This window comes from Plasmodium vivax, chromosome 6, assembly GCF_000002415.2.
Source record: "Plasmodium vivax chromosome 6, whole genome shotgun sequence".
NCBI classification, from domain to species: Eukaryota; Apicomplexa; class Aconoidasida; order Haemosporida; family Plasmodiidae; genus Plasmodium; species Plasmodium vivax.
This window is the reverse complement of record NC_009911.1, coordinates 702,366-717,522: the sequence shown is the minus strand read 5'-3', so window position 1 is coordinate 717,522 and position 15,157 is coordinate 702,366. Positions and strand designations below refer to the sequence as shown.

The 15,157-nt window shown below is 45.5% G+C and overlaps 6 protein-coding genes across 6 annotated transcripts, besides 7 other annotated features; 3 read left to right on the top strand and 3 right to left on the bottom strand.

The window, feature by feature from the left end:
• Positions 1 to 1,047: 1,047 nt before the first annotated feature.
• Positions 1,048 to 1,090: a microsatellite.
• A 364-nt stretch (positions 1,091 to 1,454) lies between these two features.
• Positions 1,455 to 1,476: a microsatellite.
• A 1,910-nt stretch (positions 1,477 to 3,386) lies between these two features.
• On the bottom strand, positions 3,387 to 4,464 carry PVX_111205 (hypothetical protein, conserved; the record flags this gene model as incomplete). The annotated part of the gene is made up of 2 exons (XM_001608416.1): positions 3,387 to 3,952; positions 4,362 to 4,464. The coding sequence occupies 2 exons, from the start codon at positions 4,462 to 4,464 to the stop codon at positions 3,387 to 3,389; spliced, it is 669 nt and encodes a 222-aa protein (XP_001608466.1).
• Positions 4,465 to 5,701: 1,237 nt separating this feature from the next.
• Positions 5,702 to 7,333, top strand: PVX_111200 (26S proteasome non-ATPase regulatory subunit 13, putative; the record flags this gene model as incomplete). The annotated part of the gene is made up of 1 exon (XM_001608415.1): positions 5,702 to 7,333. The coding sequence occupies exon 1, from the start codon at positions 6,158 to 6,160 to the stop codon at positions 7,331 to 7,333; it is 1,176 nt and encodes a 391-aa protein (XP_001608465.1). The 5' UTR covers positions 5,702 to 6,157.
• Positions 6,741 to 6,760: a microsatellite.
• Positions 6,813 to 6,838: a microsatellite.
• A 203-nt stretch (positions 7,334 to 7,536) lies between the features above and the next one.
• On the bottom strand, positions 7,537 to 9,847 carry PVX_111195 (O-sialoglycoprotein endopeptidase, putative; the record flags this gene model as incomplete). The annotated part of the gene is made up of 1 exon (XM_001608414.1): positions 7,537 to 9,847. The coding sequence occupies exon 1, from the start codon at positions 9,259 to 9,261 to the stop codon at positions 7,537 to 7,539; it is 1,725 nt and encodes a 574-aa protein (XP_001608464.1). The 5' UTR covers positions 9,262 to 9,847.
• Positions 7,689 to 7,739: a microsatellite.
• Positions 9,406 to 9,436: a microsatellite.
• A 501-nt stretch (positions 9,848 to 10,348) lies between the features above and the next one.
• PVX_111190 (RNA methyltransferase domain containing protein) lies at positions 10,349 to 10,993 on the top strand (the record flags this gene model as incomplete). The annotated part of the gene is made up of 1 exon (XM_001608413.1): positions 10,349 to 10,993. The coding sequence occupies one exon, from the start codon at positions 10,349 to 10,351 to the stop codon at positions 10,991 to 10,993; it is 645 nt and encodes a 214-aa protein (XP_001608463.1).
• Position 10,994: 1 nt separating this feature from the next.
• On the top strand, positions 10,995 to 12,120 carry PVX_111185 (calmodulin, putative; the record flags this gene model as incomplete). Its single annotated transcript, XM_001608412.1, has 1 exon — positions 10,995 to 12,120. The coding sequence occupies exon 1, from the start codon at positions 11,410 to 11,412 to the stop codon at positions 12,118 to 12,120; it is 711 nt and encodes a 236-aa protein (XP_001608462.1). The 5' UTR covers positions 10,995 to 11,409.
• A 1,247-nt stretch (positions 12,121 to 13,367) lies between these two features.
• On the bottom strand, positions 13,368 to 14,323 carry PVX_111180 (sexual stage surface protein Pvs28; the record flags this gene model as incomplete). Its single annotated transcript, XM_001608411.1, has 1 exon — positions 13,368 to 14,323. Exon 1 carries the CDS (start codon positions 14,076 to 14,078, stop codon positions 13,368 to 13,370), a length of 711 nt encoding a protein of 236 aa, XP_001608461.1. The 5' UTR covers positions 14,079 to 14,323.
• A 76-nt stretch (positions 14,324 to 14,399) lies between these two features.
• Positions 14,400 to 14,428: a microsatellite.
• Between the last annotated feature and the right edge of the window lie 729 nt (positions 14,429 to 15,157).

Here is a 15,157-nt window from a genome sequence, read left to right as displayed (position 1 = left end):
GCTGGCACAAGTGGGGGAGACACATGGGCTGTCTTAACATGTGGCTACTTCGATGCGGATTTTTAATTTCAATTAAAAACTCGAAGAGTTGTGAGCTATTTGAAATATAATTTGCGTCACTTGGCCACCGTGACACCAGGGTCTTTTATTAATGCCTTAACGTGCTTAAGCCGAGTTGGGGTTTGCGGACGCTTGGGCGAGAGGACTCTCAACTGTTGCCAGGAAAACGTGTGTGGCTCAAGAAACTGTGGCGGTTGTGCTGCTAACCGCACGTGCGACAACCAGGCTAACAAACAGACAAGCCAAATGGGCGCGGAAACAAAAAAAAAAAAAAAAAAGGGATGGCATACAAATGCAAAACAACGTCAAAGGTATGCGGCGCGGTCACAAGGAAAAGCAGCACAGCGTGATCGCAGGGGGGTAGTAACTACGTATTAATTAATTGCACCTTTTATTGCTTTACTTAATTGTACATTTATTGCTTTAATTAATTACATGGGAAATGTATTTATATGAAAAGGTGCACCGGCACAGGGGTGCGCGCCCGCAGGAACACAATTGCTGCGTAATAAGTGAAGGAGATGTCCCACGCGAGTGGCTAAAATGATGTTCTTTTTTTTTATCTCCCCTTTTGCATTACGATTTCGAGTTTATTGCAACTCTTTCGCAGCGATGGTTAGGGGTTATAAGAGGTAAGAGGAAATGGCAGTAGAGGTTTTTTTTTTTTCTTTACCGATGCGCTTCAGCGTTCGGGGGCAAGAAAGGGGCACGACAGGTAAACGTGTGATGGCAGTTGCGCGCCCTTGCTATTTGGAACAAAAAAAAAAGCGTACAGGGGTACAGGGGTAAAGGCGTACATGTACGTAAGTATAATTTTGATAAGCAGCAAAAGGGGGGAAAGGTAAAATTAAAAACAAAAAATGAAAAAAAAAAAAAAAAAATTCAATCAGCCGTTCAACCATGCATTTATTTTGCTTCCCTTTACATATACGTACGTACATACAATATTTGGCATATGAAAAAACAAAAAAAAATGACGAAAAGGTTAAACTTCCATAAATCTGCTTAAACGCGTTCGAAGCGTATGAAAGTTGGCACAAAGATAAAAAGAAAAAAAGGGAATTGAAAGGGAAAGATAACAGCAAAGTTGAAGGGTAAAAAAAACGTATAAATAAAACTGCAAAAGAAAAATTCATATAAAACTGCAAAAAAAAAAAAAAAGAAATCACATAAATATTCTTTTCATATTCATATAAAAAACTGCGCGTTAAATATTGCGTATAGTGTTTGCCATAACTTGGCAGTACGTTCGCTTTGGAATATTTTTCTGCGCGCGCGGGAAGTACAAAAAAAAAAATGTTCATTTTTTTAAATGCCCCTCTCGTATGTAAGAGGTAATGAAGCAAAAATAAAATGGATTGTTTTTTTTTTTTTTTCCTCCTCGCAAACGTGAAAGGGTACATACATGCATGATATGTATACATTACGCGCATATTACATGCGAGTATACAAGCGCATATGTACTTACATATAAACTCAATATGCCGCACGTCCAAATGTATCAAAACGCGTTACAGGGGGGTTTATGCCAATACAGGTAAAACCCACTTCCCACTCCGCATAAGGATAAGCGGCAAATACATTTGGCAAAAACGCCTTTAATTTTTTTTTTACGCAAACTTCGCTGTGGGGTGCTTTGCAAGGCAAAAACGAAATCACTCAAATGTACACGTAATAAACCCCCCCTACGCAGTACATATATATGGCATTTACGTTTTATGTACGTAGGCTGGTCAAGCATGGGGAGCGCTTCATATATATATGCCTGTCTGCATGTATATGCGTATTATATAATATGATATATTATATGTAGGCATTTGCCGCGCTAGTGGCAACGAGCTTGGTAGCTCCATGCGGCTGCAGCTCAACTCAAGTGGTAAAAAGGATGGGACGGATAAAAGATTAGCCAAGGAAAAAAAAAAAAAAAAAAACATACGTGATACGATGCGATGCGCTTTTGTATGCATAGGATGAAGCTACCCTTAAGGCAATGCAGAAAGTATGCCAATTTTTTCTTATAAAGGTTGTACTTGGGCATACAGTTTACAGTTTTTCCTCTTCCTTTTTGCGAAATCGCCGCGATTATTCACCCGGACGGATGTCCTTCCCCGTTTTGTTCGTTTTAAGGGGACCGCTCCACGTGGGGAAGTCCCGTGCGCGCAACGCAGTGGACGCCAAGTATGGCTTAATGTTGTACGTACCGAAGGGTGACCTCTCAAGGCAGAACATTCCAACGAAAGGAGGAGTAAAATAATTTGTGCGGCTCGCGTCAAAATCGCTAACCAGAACGGTATCACAGAACGCGTTGATATGTGAAAATTGACATACAACTCGGTAAATGCGTTCAAATGCAACCACTTACGTGCAAAGCGGCGAACATGGTTGCTTCCTCTCTGCGTAATTAAAAACGTTTGAGCAAAAAGTGCCACCCGTTTATCTCACAGAAATTAAGTACCCCCTTACTCTGGGCATTTAATTCGCGAATACGCCTAAAGATATTTGCCCATTGGTTGCATACTGCACAGAAAAAAAAAAAAATTTTACCTGAACGGTCATAATTTTTTGTCAAACGAGGATGCATATTGGGGGGAAATTCCTACTCGCCGCTCTTCTGTGTGCGTTTTTTTTTTTTTTTTCTACCCACTGTTCATACATTTTTCAATCATTGAAGGAAATCATCTTAAGGTTATTCCACCTTGTTCGCAAGGTTTACACAATTTTTCGCACGTTCATGTGGCCCTAAAAAGGGATATCATTATACTGTAAAACTGTAAAACGTATGTACCCCCTTACATGGAAAAAAAGTCTGAATGTTGATCTTCGCCCCCCCCCTTCTTTGCATCATCCGGTTGGAAATATGAATTATGCTAGCGGTTAAATTTTTTTTTTTTTTTTTTTATTTTTTTAATCTGCACAAAATGGCTAGCTGTTTTGCTTTTCCTTTTTTCAATCCTCATGTGTGCAGAACGATAATGACGGGGAAAAAGCGCAACAAATCTGCGTAACATTCTGCTATAGGTTAAATGGCGGGGTAAAGAGAAAGGACCGCTTTATACTCATTATCGTGCCATTTTTAAAAATTCGACCTTTGGAAAAAAATACCACTGCTGCGGGAAGGCACAATAAGTCAAGGTGCACATATATATATTTATGTACCCTCGTGTAGGAATGCATCATAGTTGCGTAGCTTCCTGGGCACCTTTGCAGAAAAGGTGTCAAATAGGAAGAGCTCTCTGTGCACGCATCCACACTGCAGCAGTTACAGTTCGCCCCATGGATACATTAAATTTCTCACCCGCATTACGTCTCCACCCCGTCACGAAACGTTAAACATACAAATCGTTTGAAGCGTCCATGTGGGATAACCTAACGCACAGCTTATTTTTGCACTTCATGTATAGGGGAATGCCCGTCCGAACAAAACTGTGACTGTTTATAAAATTGTCCACGCCCAGGCAATTCGTTCTCTGAAATAAGAAGTACACGAGTCTGTTCGCATAAGTGCTGTACTCCTGGGAGGAGAAAGGGTTAAGAATTTTAACTGCTGCATATCCGTTCGCCTCGTTAACAAACCCTTGCCATTCAACGCAGGTAGGTGTTTCCCTTTTGTTTGTTCCCAAGTTGGGGCTCAAAGTGGGCAATTTACTTCTTCCAGCACGGGGCTCATCTATCTCAATGTCGTCGCCCCCTCTGATTTTATCACCCCAGCTGTCCGTGTCAGAATCTTCGAATCGTGAAAAGGGCGTCGAGTTGTGCGTGCTTCCCATCTGCTTATCTGCGTCTAGAATGTCCTTACCGCTCGGTATGAACTTACACAAATGGAAGAGGGTCTGGTCTAGCACATCGTCGGTGGGGAAGAAATAGTGCACTCGGTTGGTTAACTCTTCGTGCTCTGCAGGAGGGTAGGTGTGGCAAAGTTGCGGGTGAAAGTGAGTGTGTTATTCCGCGCTCCGGGTGATAGCCGGCTGGGCTGTGCCTCTCTGCGTCTGTGCAAGCCGTGTTAGCCCCCCTCGCGTGCCACCAACCGCAGCGCGGGTCACCCAAGTGGTGTCAAAAAGAGTAGCGGTCAAATGTTTAAATGAACGGATAGACGATTATGGCTCACGAGGTGTTCAGGTGTTCAGGTGTTCAGGTGCACAAAGGGGAAGTAAGAAAATAAAAGGCTAGGGAAAAAAATCCCCCACCAAGTGCATATCGAGGTAAAGTTGCTGCACAACGGTCTGCATCGCCAGGAATGCTGAACTATGTGGCGTGGCAAAATGGAGTGCCCTTTTTCTTAATTTGCATGCTGCACAACATACTTCTTATGTTTTTCTTCAAAAAATATTGAAGTGACTCAATCTGCTTTTTGCTCCTCTTGAGGGAGGGCCCTCCACCACTTGGTAAAGCGGCCTCCCTGTCCATTTACCGCAGTGGGGAAAAAGAAAAAAAAAAAAAATTATGGTAACACGCAAAAAAGAAAGGCCACTTTTATTGGGGAACAAATGACCCAGTTGATCAACTGAATTGTCTGCCCCTTCGGCAAGATTTTTTTTAAAGCTGCGTGTGTGAAGTGCACACCTGGGGTGTTGTCACAGAGCGTTTGAAATATGACAGAACAGAAAGGAGCATGAGCATGGAGTGGTGAAATGCCCCTCAGGGAAAACCACATTTTGCCATTTTTTTTTTTCGCGTACCGCTTGAACTTGCATGCAGTTTTGTATATTCTGCTGGTGAGACGTTTTCAAAGTTGGCTTATAACATGGCGCGCTCTTTTATCGGGTCCTTTCACGAAAGGGGTCCCCTTTTTGTCACACCCGTGGGGTTAGCAAACGGCAGGGGGACACTGTGGAGTGATTATTTGATGAGAAGGCGTACGTGATGAGGAAGAAAACGAATGGGTCGTAACTGGCCTTTTATAGCGCCTAATCTGATGGCTTTTCCCAGTGACATCCATTTGATTTTCCCCCCAACGGTGGATCGATAACAGGCATGTCTTTATTCTTTTCCGTTTTTCTCTCCGCTACACATTTTTGCGCTCTTAATGGGATGTACACTTTTGACATGAATGTAGGGAGTGTCCGCGAGGGCGCCATTTCTTACCGAGACGACCACAGCGCTGTCTCTCACCTGTTTCGTTTCCACTGATTGAAGCCCCCCCTGAAGGGAAGAAGGTGCGCCTTTAAACTGGTGAGGTGATCATCTAACCGAGGCATTCATGTAAAGTCCTTTTTGGTAGCCTCAGATGGCAAGGCGGTGGCAGTGTTCGCCAAGAGTCACACATAGGGATATGGTACACCACAAAAAGGATAATTTTTTTTTTTTTTTTTTCCCATCCTTCTCCAGCCGTATGCCTGAAGCGGCTACTCCTTCATCCTATTGGTGCGCGGAATTTCGATCCACAGTTAAGCAGCAGTTACGGTTAAAAAAAATATTTTTGAAGGTCACCGGGAATTTCCTTTCCTTTCCGCGCCGCGCCCTGGTCTGTTCTCACAAATTGCTGGGAGTGCAAAACAGCTTATGTTTTTTCCTTTTCTGAAAAATTAGCCATTCAGTCGGCGCGTTTAATTATGTAAACAAAAAAAACACACTTTGATTGCCACGCGTTTATTGCCCCACATTGTGAGCAGGTGCGTCCCTTCATCTTTTTTGTTTTCTTTTTGCGTACATGTTATGTAACTCGTTTGCTTGGATTTTTGTTCCCACTGTACTTCACCTGTCGCTTCCCCCGCCGCCTCACCTGCAGCTTCTTTTGCCCCTTTCTGGGAAGGCGTCATTGCGCGGATTGCAGTTGAGGCTGCCTCACGTGAAGCCCCATTTGGATTGCTCCCCCGATTGTGCGTAATAAGCATATTACCTTTGCGCCCCTGTTTTATATTCCCATCCGCGTGAGAAGTACACGACAGGTCACATTCAAAGGAGAGGCGTATCGTGCAGAACTACCCTCCTGCATAGTCCCCACCCGATGAGGCACTCAACCCGTACTGAAGTGTAGAACGTTTTGAGTTTGCCCCTCTCTCTCCGTCTGTGTGTTTGTAGCCTGCACACGGAGAGCGGCATTTTTGAAGCCCCCTTTTGCGTGACTCTTTTTGGTGACCCCCAGTTGACCCCCTGAAGGATGGCGACCGCGGCGGAGGAAATCAGCGGGCTGCTGGGCGAAAACGAACACGCGCTGATCGGCGAACTGCAGGGGAAGTATGACTTCATAAATTTCAACGAAATAAAGAATTACAAAGAGAAGAAGTTCCACCACGAGCTGACGTTGGAAGTACAAAAATTTATTAACAATAAAAACGTACAGGTGAAGGATAAATTTAGGCTTTTCTACACGTACCTCTCCCCCCTGATAAGCAAGCTGAAGAAGACGGTCTACGCAGAGTTGCTTTACATCGTGACGGCCAAGTTCGACGCTAACTGGACTATTTGCTATTTGAAAGAATCGGAGAAGCATTTGGAAAATGACAAAGACGCGATCATCATATATAGGTGTATCCTCATTCTGAAGTACATCGAATTGGGTGATTTTAAAAGTTGCGAAAATGAAATCGAAACTACAAAGAATCTCCTCCAGGGGGTCATCGGATTGAATGTAGTGGCACATAAATTTTACAATTTTGCCATCATGAATTACTATAAAGTGTTAAGCAAATCTGACCTGTTCGTTAAGTATGCCCTGCTGTACTTAGCATATACCCCCCTGAATGATTTGGACGAGGCAGAGAAAATAGATATAGGCACCCACATCTGCATGCACTCCATAATAAGTGAAGATGTATATAACATAGGGGAGATCATCCAGTTGCCACTCATCAATGTTTGTTTAAAGAACAATGAGCAGACCCACTGGCTCTACCAACTCATTTATATTTACAATGAAGGCAACATAGATCTTTTCAACCAAGTGGTACAGACGTACGAGGCGAATATTAAGAACTCCCTTTTGAAGGACTACGAGAGGAATATGCTTAAGAAAATTACCCTCCTAGCCCTTATGGATTTAGCCTTTAAAAAGAAGAAGCAAAGATCTGACCTTTCATTTGAGGAGATTGCACAGCACTGTAAAGTGGACGTAAACGAAGTGGAGAAAATGCTCATCACCGCTAAGAGCAAAAATATTATAACTTGCCAAATTGACGAAATTCAAAAGTTGGTAAAAATTACGTGGGTGAAGCCACGGGTGCTCAACGATGAAAAAGTTTTCTTCATGAAGGAGAGCATAGACAAGTGGATCACCCACTCGAAGAACTTGCTCACCTACATGGAGGACCTCTCCGTCGAGCTGTTGATATCGTAGGGGGGGTGGGGCGGCATGCCGGTGTGCCCCTACCCTACCAAGTGGCTACCAAACGTGGCTACCATAATTACTATTTTTTTTTTGCAACTTTTGCACCACGCCTTCGCTTCAAGCGCCCCCTTTTTAAGAAAATAGCCCCATCGGTGTGTGTCCCCACGCAGGTATACGGAGTGGGCACCGCTTCGCAAATGTAGTGCCCACCCCTACCTCCACGTCACGAGCACGTCGTCCGTGCGGTACCTCTGGTGGATACTTATATTATCAAAGCCGTAGATTTCCCTATTTTTGGTGTTCGCAAATTCCAGGTACCCCGTGTAGGCAATCATGGCGCCGTTGTCTACGCAGTAGCTGTGGTCCATGAATCCAATTTTGATGTTTTTCTGCTTTGCCATTTTCTTCATCATGTTTTGGAGGAAGACGTTGCAGCCGACTCCCCCCACGATGATCACCTCCTTGCTGTTCGTGAAGGCGATCGCTCGTTCGGTGATTTCGATGAGCATGCTGAAGATGTGGTGCTGCAGGCTGTAGCAGATTTGTATTTTCCGCTTTTCCTCGTCCGTCAGGCTGCCGCCGCTGGGCGGTTTCTCCTCGCTGCTTTCATTGCGTGGTTGCTCTTCGGTGCTTCTACTGCGCGCCTTCTCCTCGCTGCTTCTACTGCGCGGCTGCTCCTCGCTGCTCCCACTGCTGGGCTGCTCCTCGCTGGAGTCAAAAAAATCGCTCTCCGTCTCGATGGCGCAGTCGTCCTCCTCCGCGTAGTGCTCGCCCTCCCCGTAGTTCCTCTTCCCCCCGCTGCTGCACACGACGTTCTCCTCGTAGTAGGAGCTGCCCTGCACGCCCGCGCGAATGCTCAAGTTGGGCTGCGGAAATTGCTGCGTGGAGCCATCATTTGCGGCGCCTGCGATAGGGTTTCCCCTGTTTGCGGCGTCATCTGCATGGTCATCTTCCTCACCGTTGACGCTGTCCGCATCGCTTCTGCCCCCCCCGTTTGCTTCTCCCCCCTCGTGCCGCTTCTTCCTCTTTGGGGCGTTCTCTCCGCCCTTGCCCTTTTTGCCCCGCTTGGTTAAATACCTGGAGAAATATTTGCTCACGTAGTAGTCGTAGCCGCTGAAGGAGATGTCCATCCCCTTTATGGTGTAGGGGAAGAAGAGCAACTCGGTGTAGTCACAGGGGTCCGCCCTCACTGGTTTGTCGTGCGTTCTGGGCGTGTTGGGCTCATTTGCAGCGCTGCCACCATGCGGTTCCCCCCCCGCAAATGACCCACCTATTGGGGCGTTTTTTTTTTTTTTTTTTTTCTCCAAATTTAGCAGATACTTCTTCCTGGCCAATATTTCCACGTTATACCCCGGAGAAGGCGAATTTGAAATTCGGAGAATCCTGGCGGACCGATCGATGACATTCCCAATGGCAATGTCCAAAGTCTCTCCTATAATTTCGTACCTCTTCTTGTGATCATTAAAATAAATAATTTGTGTGTTGCTTCCGCTGACGTATAAAATGATGGGGTGATAAAGCTTTGTTATGAAGATGCCCATTTCGATGTGGGCTATGCAGTGGTTGACTCCAATCACGGGGATGTTAAAGAGGAGGGAAAAGAATTTGCTTATGTTGTAGGCAATGTAGAGGGCGGAGCCAATGCCTGGCCCTTTCGTATAGCATATTAAATGTACATCCGTTATCTTTATCTTCAGCTTGGTGAGACAGTCCTTAATCATTTCGATGATGTAGTATTTATGGTGAGCGTTAATTTGTCTGGGGATAAATCCGCAGCCTATTTCGGAGATATACGTTCTCCTCATGTTCACCAGAATTTCAAAGTTGCTGTTTATTATGCTGACCCCTAATTTGTTTGCACTTCCCTCCAGCCCGAGGATGTACTTGGGTGGTTGCGCCAGGGTGGTGCCCCCCCCTGAGATGCAGTCACTTACCATGTTGCAAAAGGGGGGGAAAAAATGGTGGAGGGGCGGCGCCAACAACGGAGTGAGCGGCGGGTAGATATACCCGCTTCTCTTCCGAAGGTCACCCTACACAAATTAACAAATTCGTTCTTCTCAAAAAAAAAAAAAGATGTGAAGGTACCCAACTCAGGTGTATCGAAATAGAGAGGTGCCCCCCCCTTTGGTCATAGAGAGGGGGAGGTGAAAAACCGGGGTGGCTAGCAACCGTTTTGCCCCTTGCAAAAAAGAAAGCCATTCCTACGCACGAACCGCTGTTTTGTTGCTGCCCAGCGGAGGGACTCTCCAAAGGAAGGGGTCCATTTGCTCGGGAAGCGCCCCGCCGGTTTAGGCGAGCGAAAGGGAGAAAGTTCTAGCCGTTCCGGTGATGCGCATAGAAGGGGTAAAGTCCCTCGGCGAAGAGGTCGCCCCTTTTTTCGCGCTCCCACATGCAACCAAAATGTACAGGCACATAGCAAATGTGAAAATGTGCGCGAAATGTTTGTGAAGTATTTGTGAAATATTTGTGAAGTATTTGTGAAGTATTTGTGAAGTATTTGTGAAGTATTTGTGAAGTATTTGTGAAGTATTTGTGAAGTATTTGTGAAGTATATTTATGCATAATTTTTATCTATGTGTGCACCCACGCCAAACTGACAGTTTTTTTTTTTTTTTTTTTTTCTCCGCTAAGGGAGTCCCTCCCCCGAAGAATTTCACCCAAGATGGAATTTAGATACGCTTTTGCATTCCTCTTCCTTTTGCTCCTGCTCGCGTATGTGCCCGCGCGCAAATTCTTCATGGCCAAGCTGAAGAAACGGAAATGCAACGCGGATGCCCCGGAGAGTAGGTACCTCAACGTTTTGCCAGAAACGCTATCTTACGAAGGGATGGGCAGCTCGTGACGGCCGCGTGCTGAAAAGAGAGTCGAGTCCGCCACTTAACCGTCCACTGGTTTTACAAAGCGTAGGAAGAGTAGAACGGGGAAAATCCCCTCGGGCGCTGCGAAATGGCCACCCCGAGTGGGGAGACCGCCCCGCGTGGGGAAGTCACCCTAACTGGGGAAGAGCCCGTGGGACGCCCCCAAATGTACGTGGCCATTTACAACATAGGGAAGAAGAAAAACATCGGGAGCATCGTACGCAGTTGCGTTGCCTTCAGGGTCAGCAAAATATTCGTCGTCAGTCGAAAAAAAAACCAAGTGAATTTCTTTGGCCACATGGGCACATGTGAATACATAACGATTGAGTACTTCTCCAGCATGAAGGAGCTGAAGACCCACCTGCGCGACAATGGCATTTTATTATACGCGTGCGAAATAACAAGCAGCGCTGTACCTGTGACGAGACGTCCATTTGAAAATAAAGATACGGCCTTTTTATTTGGAAATGAGGGGACAGGAATAAATGATGAAACGCTCAGCTATTGTGATAAAGTCGTTTACATCCCTCAGTATGGCAACGGCACTTGCTCTCTGAACGTGTCCGTTTCGTGTGCAATCATTTTGCATCACTTTGCTGTGTGGGCGGATTATCCCGAGGTGGGAATTTCGGGGAAAAAATTTGTCCTCAACAAATGCGCAACTAAATTGGAGCGATATTTAAACCCTTCGGATGACTTGCTCCGCCAGATTAGTGAGAAGCGCGCACAGCGCGCGGCGACCAAGCTGGCCTCCCCCGACTGGGCGGCCCCCCACTTTGCCGACCCCTCCCCGGACCTCTTCCCCGGTTAAGCGGCGGGAGGATGCCGCGCGAATGGACACCCGCTCCTCCCCGCGGATGGAGCACGTCCCAGTTGACTTACGAGAGAAAAAAAAAAAAAAAAAAATCGCTGCACTACGCAACATGCTATTGGTCACCTTAACTGTACCGCGCCGCATGTTGGAGGACTTCCTTTTTTTTTTTTTGCATTTTTAGCAAGTGTGATATATGTGCCTACTCGTTCGTCACCATTTTGGGACTCCTTCTCTTCCGCACGGAGGATGACATTCTTCGGTCAGTTGGGGGAGTTGCCCACATGAGCGCGCTGAAGCAGTCCCACACGTATACGCACACGTACACTTAGGCACATTGCGAGGCACACCCCCGCATGCCCCTTTTGCTACGCAGCCACCCCTGCTGAAGGCGACCCACATGCGAGGAAGGCAAAATGCAAAGCAGCATATCTCAGGAAAAACTCCAATTGATGCAAAAAAACTTTAACCTTGTGGATTTGAACAAAGATGGGAAAATCGCCGCAGAAGAATTTAAGACGCTCTTGCGATTGCTCGGGCAGACCAAAACGGAGAAAGAGATGGACGAGATGGTAGACAAGCATTTTGAAGACGCACCAATAGGGGAGGAGCAGCAGCAGGATGCTGCCGAGGCCGCCGATAAGGGAGGAGCAAACGAAGGGACACCAAGTACAGCGAAACAATTGGGCGGCCAGAAAAATACAGCCAAAACTGCCCCAAACCACGATCGAATAAAAAACCTAATCGCTAAGCTGAACAATTCTAAAGATGAAGACAAAAAAAAAAATAGCCCAAATGGCCAAATTAATAGGACAGGTGATGTATATGCAAAAAACGAATTGATTAATAAAAAAAAAAAACACATAAATTTTGAAACGTTCTTGAGGATATTTCTGGAGACTTATGAGGAACCCTTATCGGTAGACGAGCTAATCACCTCGTTTGAATTTTTTGATAAAGAAAAAAGTGGCTATCTTGATGAGGAGAAGGTGAGATTTATTTTGAAGAACAGCGAGGAGAGGTTGGCGGATGAGGACATGAAGTTATTTTTGAATTCGCTAAACTTGAGGGATAAGGACAAAATTGATTATGTCATGCTGGCCAAGCGCCTCAAGAATGTGGCCTAAGAGGGGAGGCGGCGGCCCCGCTGCCGATTCCATCAGCGCACGGTTTAGCAGCTGAGCGATTTGGCAGTTTAGCAGTTTAGCGGTTTAGCAGCTTAGCCGTTTAGCGGCCTAGCGGTTACACCATTCGGGAGACGGCTCGCTCCCGCCCCCCGCGCTGCAGCCCCTGGAGGGCCCCTTTTTGTGCCCCTGCACATGGAGCATGTGCAAGTGTGCGTTCATACGTGTTCGTTTGTTTGTTGTTTTTTTTACGTTTGCCTTTTTGCGCGTTTGCCATTTTGCCTATTTGTTGCCGTTTTGCCGCTTTGCTGCTTCTTTACGTGTTTGCCTTTTTGCCTATTTGTTGCCGTTTTGCCGCTTTGCTGCTTCTTTACGTGTTTGCCTTTTTGCCTATTTGTTGCCGTTTTGCCACTTCGCTGCTTCTTTACTTGTTTGCCTATTTGCTGCTTATCAGTTCGCTCGCTTACTTGCACGCCTCCTTAGGGGACAGCGCGCCCCCTGGAGTGAGACACACGGACCAGCAAAAAACCTTTTCCTTTTTTTCCCCTTTTCCTGCGTTCGTTCATTTAAGACGCCTCATTCGGTTAAACATTCTCGTTGGTGATTGTTTTGGGAGTGCAAAAAAAAAAAAAAAAAAAAAAAAGCACACTCATGGACATATGCACGTGGACATATACACACAGACGCATACACAAGCGCATACACAAACGCATACACAAACGCAGACGCACAACTCATACACACTACACATGCGCGCTGTGCTATGTGGAGCCAGCCAGGAGAAAAAAACGGTTGGCCCAATCAAAGGGGGCTGCATCACAATTACGACAAAGGCGAATGACAAATTATGCACAAACGGTTTGGGTAGATTACGCAGCGAAAAAAAAAAAAAAAAAAAAAAAGCCTATCTGTTAGCTGCTTAACAGCGCAAGGGGTAAAACAAAAATGCATACCACTGCTTTATCCCAGCTCACAAAGCGTTGCCATCTTCTTCGGCGAAAAAAATATTTTTTTCTTGTCCCTTTGTCACTATACATTTGAGCGAGCAAAGTCAAATTCGATATGGGTGCCACTAAGTTTTAAGGTAACAGCAACGCAACTGGGTGGAGGGTGCTTCTCCCAAGGATAACTGCACACATAAATGCTCTTTCACCAGCTGGATGTACTTTCCTTTTTTGTGCGTAAGACTTGAACTGACTCTGTGAGACGCTTCTCCCCTTGTGTATGTTTGTGTGTGTGTGTAGAATCGTCTACACTAATGACATCATGAAGAAGGCGAATACAAGTAGTATGCTGATTACTGCAGATCCGTTCATGAGACTGTAAGCTGCTCCTGTGTCTCCACCGCTGCCCTCTCCGCCGCTGCCCTCTCCGCCGCTGCCTTCTCCACCGCTGCCTTCTCCACCGCTGCCTTCTCCGCCGCTTCCCTTCGCAACGCACTTGTAATAATTCTGAGTCTCTTTACATTCTTCGTTTGCCTTACACTTCAACGTGCATTCAGTTTTTCCTGGCTTTCCACATTTTTTAGATTCATCCAATGTGCTTCCTATATTACAAGAGCACATGGTGCTGTTCACATTAGCGGGATCTAAGATGCACTTTCCCTTTCCACACAGAACGCCGTTACATTTATATGGAGTACACACCTCATTCATTACGGTGTACCCTAATATGCAGCCGCATCGTAATGCTCTTTCCTCATTATTCATTCTGGTGTTTGCACACACAGCGTAGTCTCCACAGTTTTTATTTACATTTTGTGGATTTGTGCAATCGCGTTTTTCCTCGCAAGTGTTTTCATTTGCCAGAACAAACCCGTCGTTGCATTTGCATTCAAAATGATTGCTCATTTGGACTACATAGCCATTTTTGCATTGGGTCTCCGCGGTGACCTTTGCGAAGGTGTGCTTAACAGTAAGCACGATGGCCAGAAGGAACAGCAAGCTGTGGTAGGTATTCATTTTGAACAAGGGGGAGGCGCAAAAGTGGGGAGGGGGAATCGAGCTCAGTTGGGTGTTATCTCAAAGGGGGTGGAAGCGAGCTCAGTTGGGTGTTCTCTCAAAGGGGGAGTCGTTTTTGTATAATGCAGTTGGTGGCCGAATGGGGGGAAACAAAGATAAAGTGTGGAACAAGAGAGGAGTGGAAGTGAGGAAATGGTTAAGTCGTAGTGAGCAAGTCGAAGTGAGTATGTCAAAAATGAACAAATAAAAATAAATGGAAATAATCGAGTGGAAATAAAACAAAACAATATTGCTTTTTTAATTTTGTTTTTTTTTTTTTTTTTACTTTTCGTGTTTGTCCAATCGTTAACTCACTGGAGCCTTTGTTTTATCCTTTTTTTTTTTTTTTACTTCCAAGCTATGCAATTCCTTTTTTTTTTTTTTTTTTTAAATTCTGAAAAGTCATGTAGCTACAACAGAAGTGGCAAAAAAAAAAAAAAAAAAAAAATTGCATAGCTTGGAGGCATTTTGGCTAGCTCCCAAATTATTCACTTCTCCCGTTAAAGCTCGGCAAAAGGACAAGCAGTTAAGTCACGGTCAGGAAAAAAAAAAAGTTTTCCCATATGAAAAAAAGCGGCGCATCTTACCCCCTTGTAATAACCGCTCTGTCTAAAACGTGTCATCTACAACTGCAACGGTGTAGCTACATTGGTAGCCACATGCAGTAAAAAATGTGCAATAATTTTACGACATCGCAATTACAAAAATTGTATCATTTGGCGATACCCAGCTCATTCGTAACGTTTATGCGGATAGCGAGCCATTCTTCAAAAAGGTGTGAATGACCATCTGAGCGTGTGTGTACTCACCCTTTGCTCCCCACTTGGGCATAGCTTTAACGTACAACGGGTGTATATTTGTTGCCCCAGTTAGGACCACACAAATTGGGTAGTCAGGTCTGTGCAACACGCAAGTATATATTTTCTTTTCTGGTCGGTGCGGATCCCCTCGTTGGAACGAAACTACGAGATGACACGACTTCCCCATCGGCAAGCAATTTGCGATTGATTGAACCCCGAATGGGAATACCCACTTGTGCG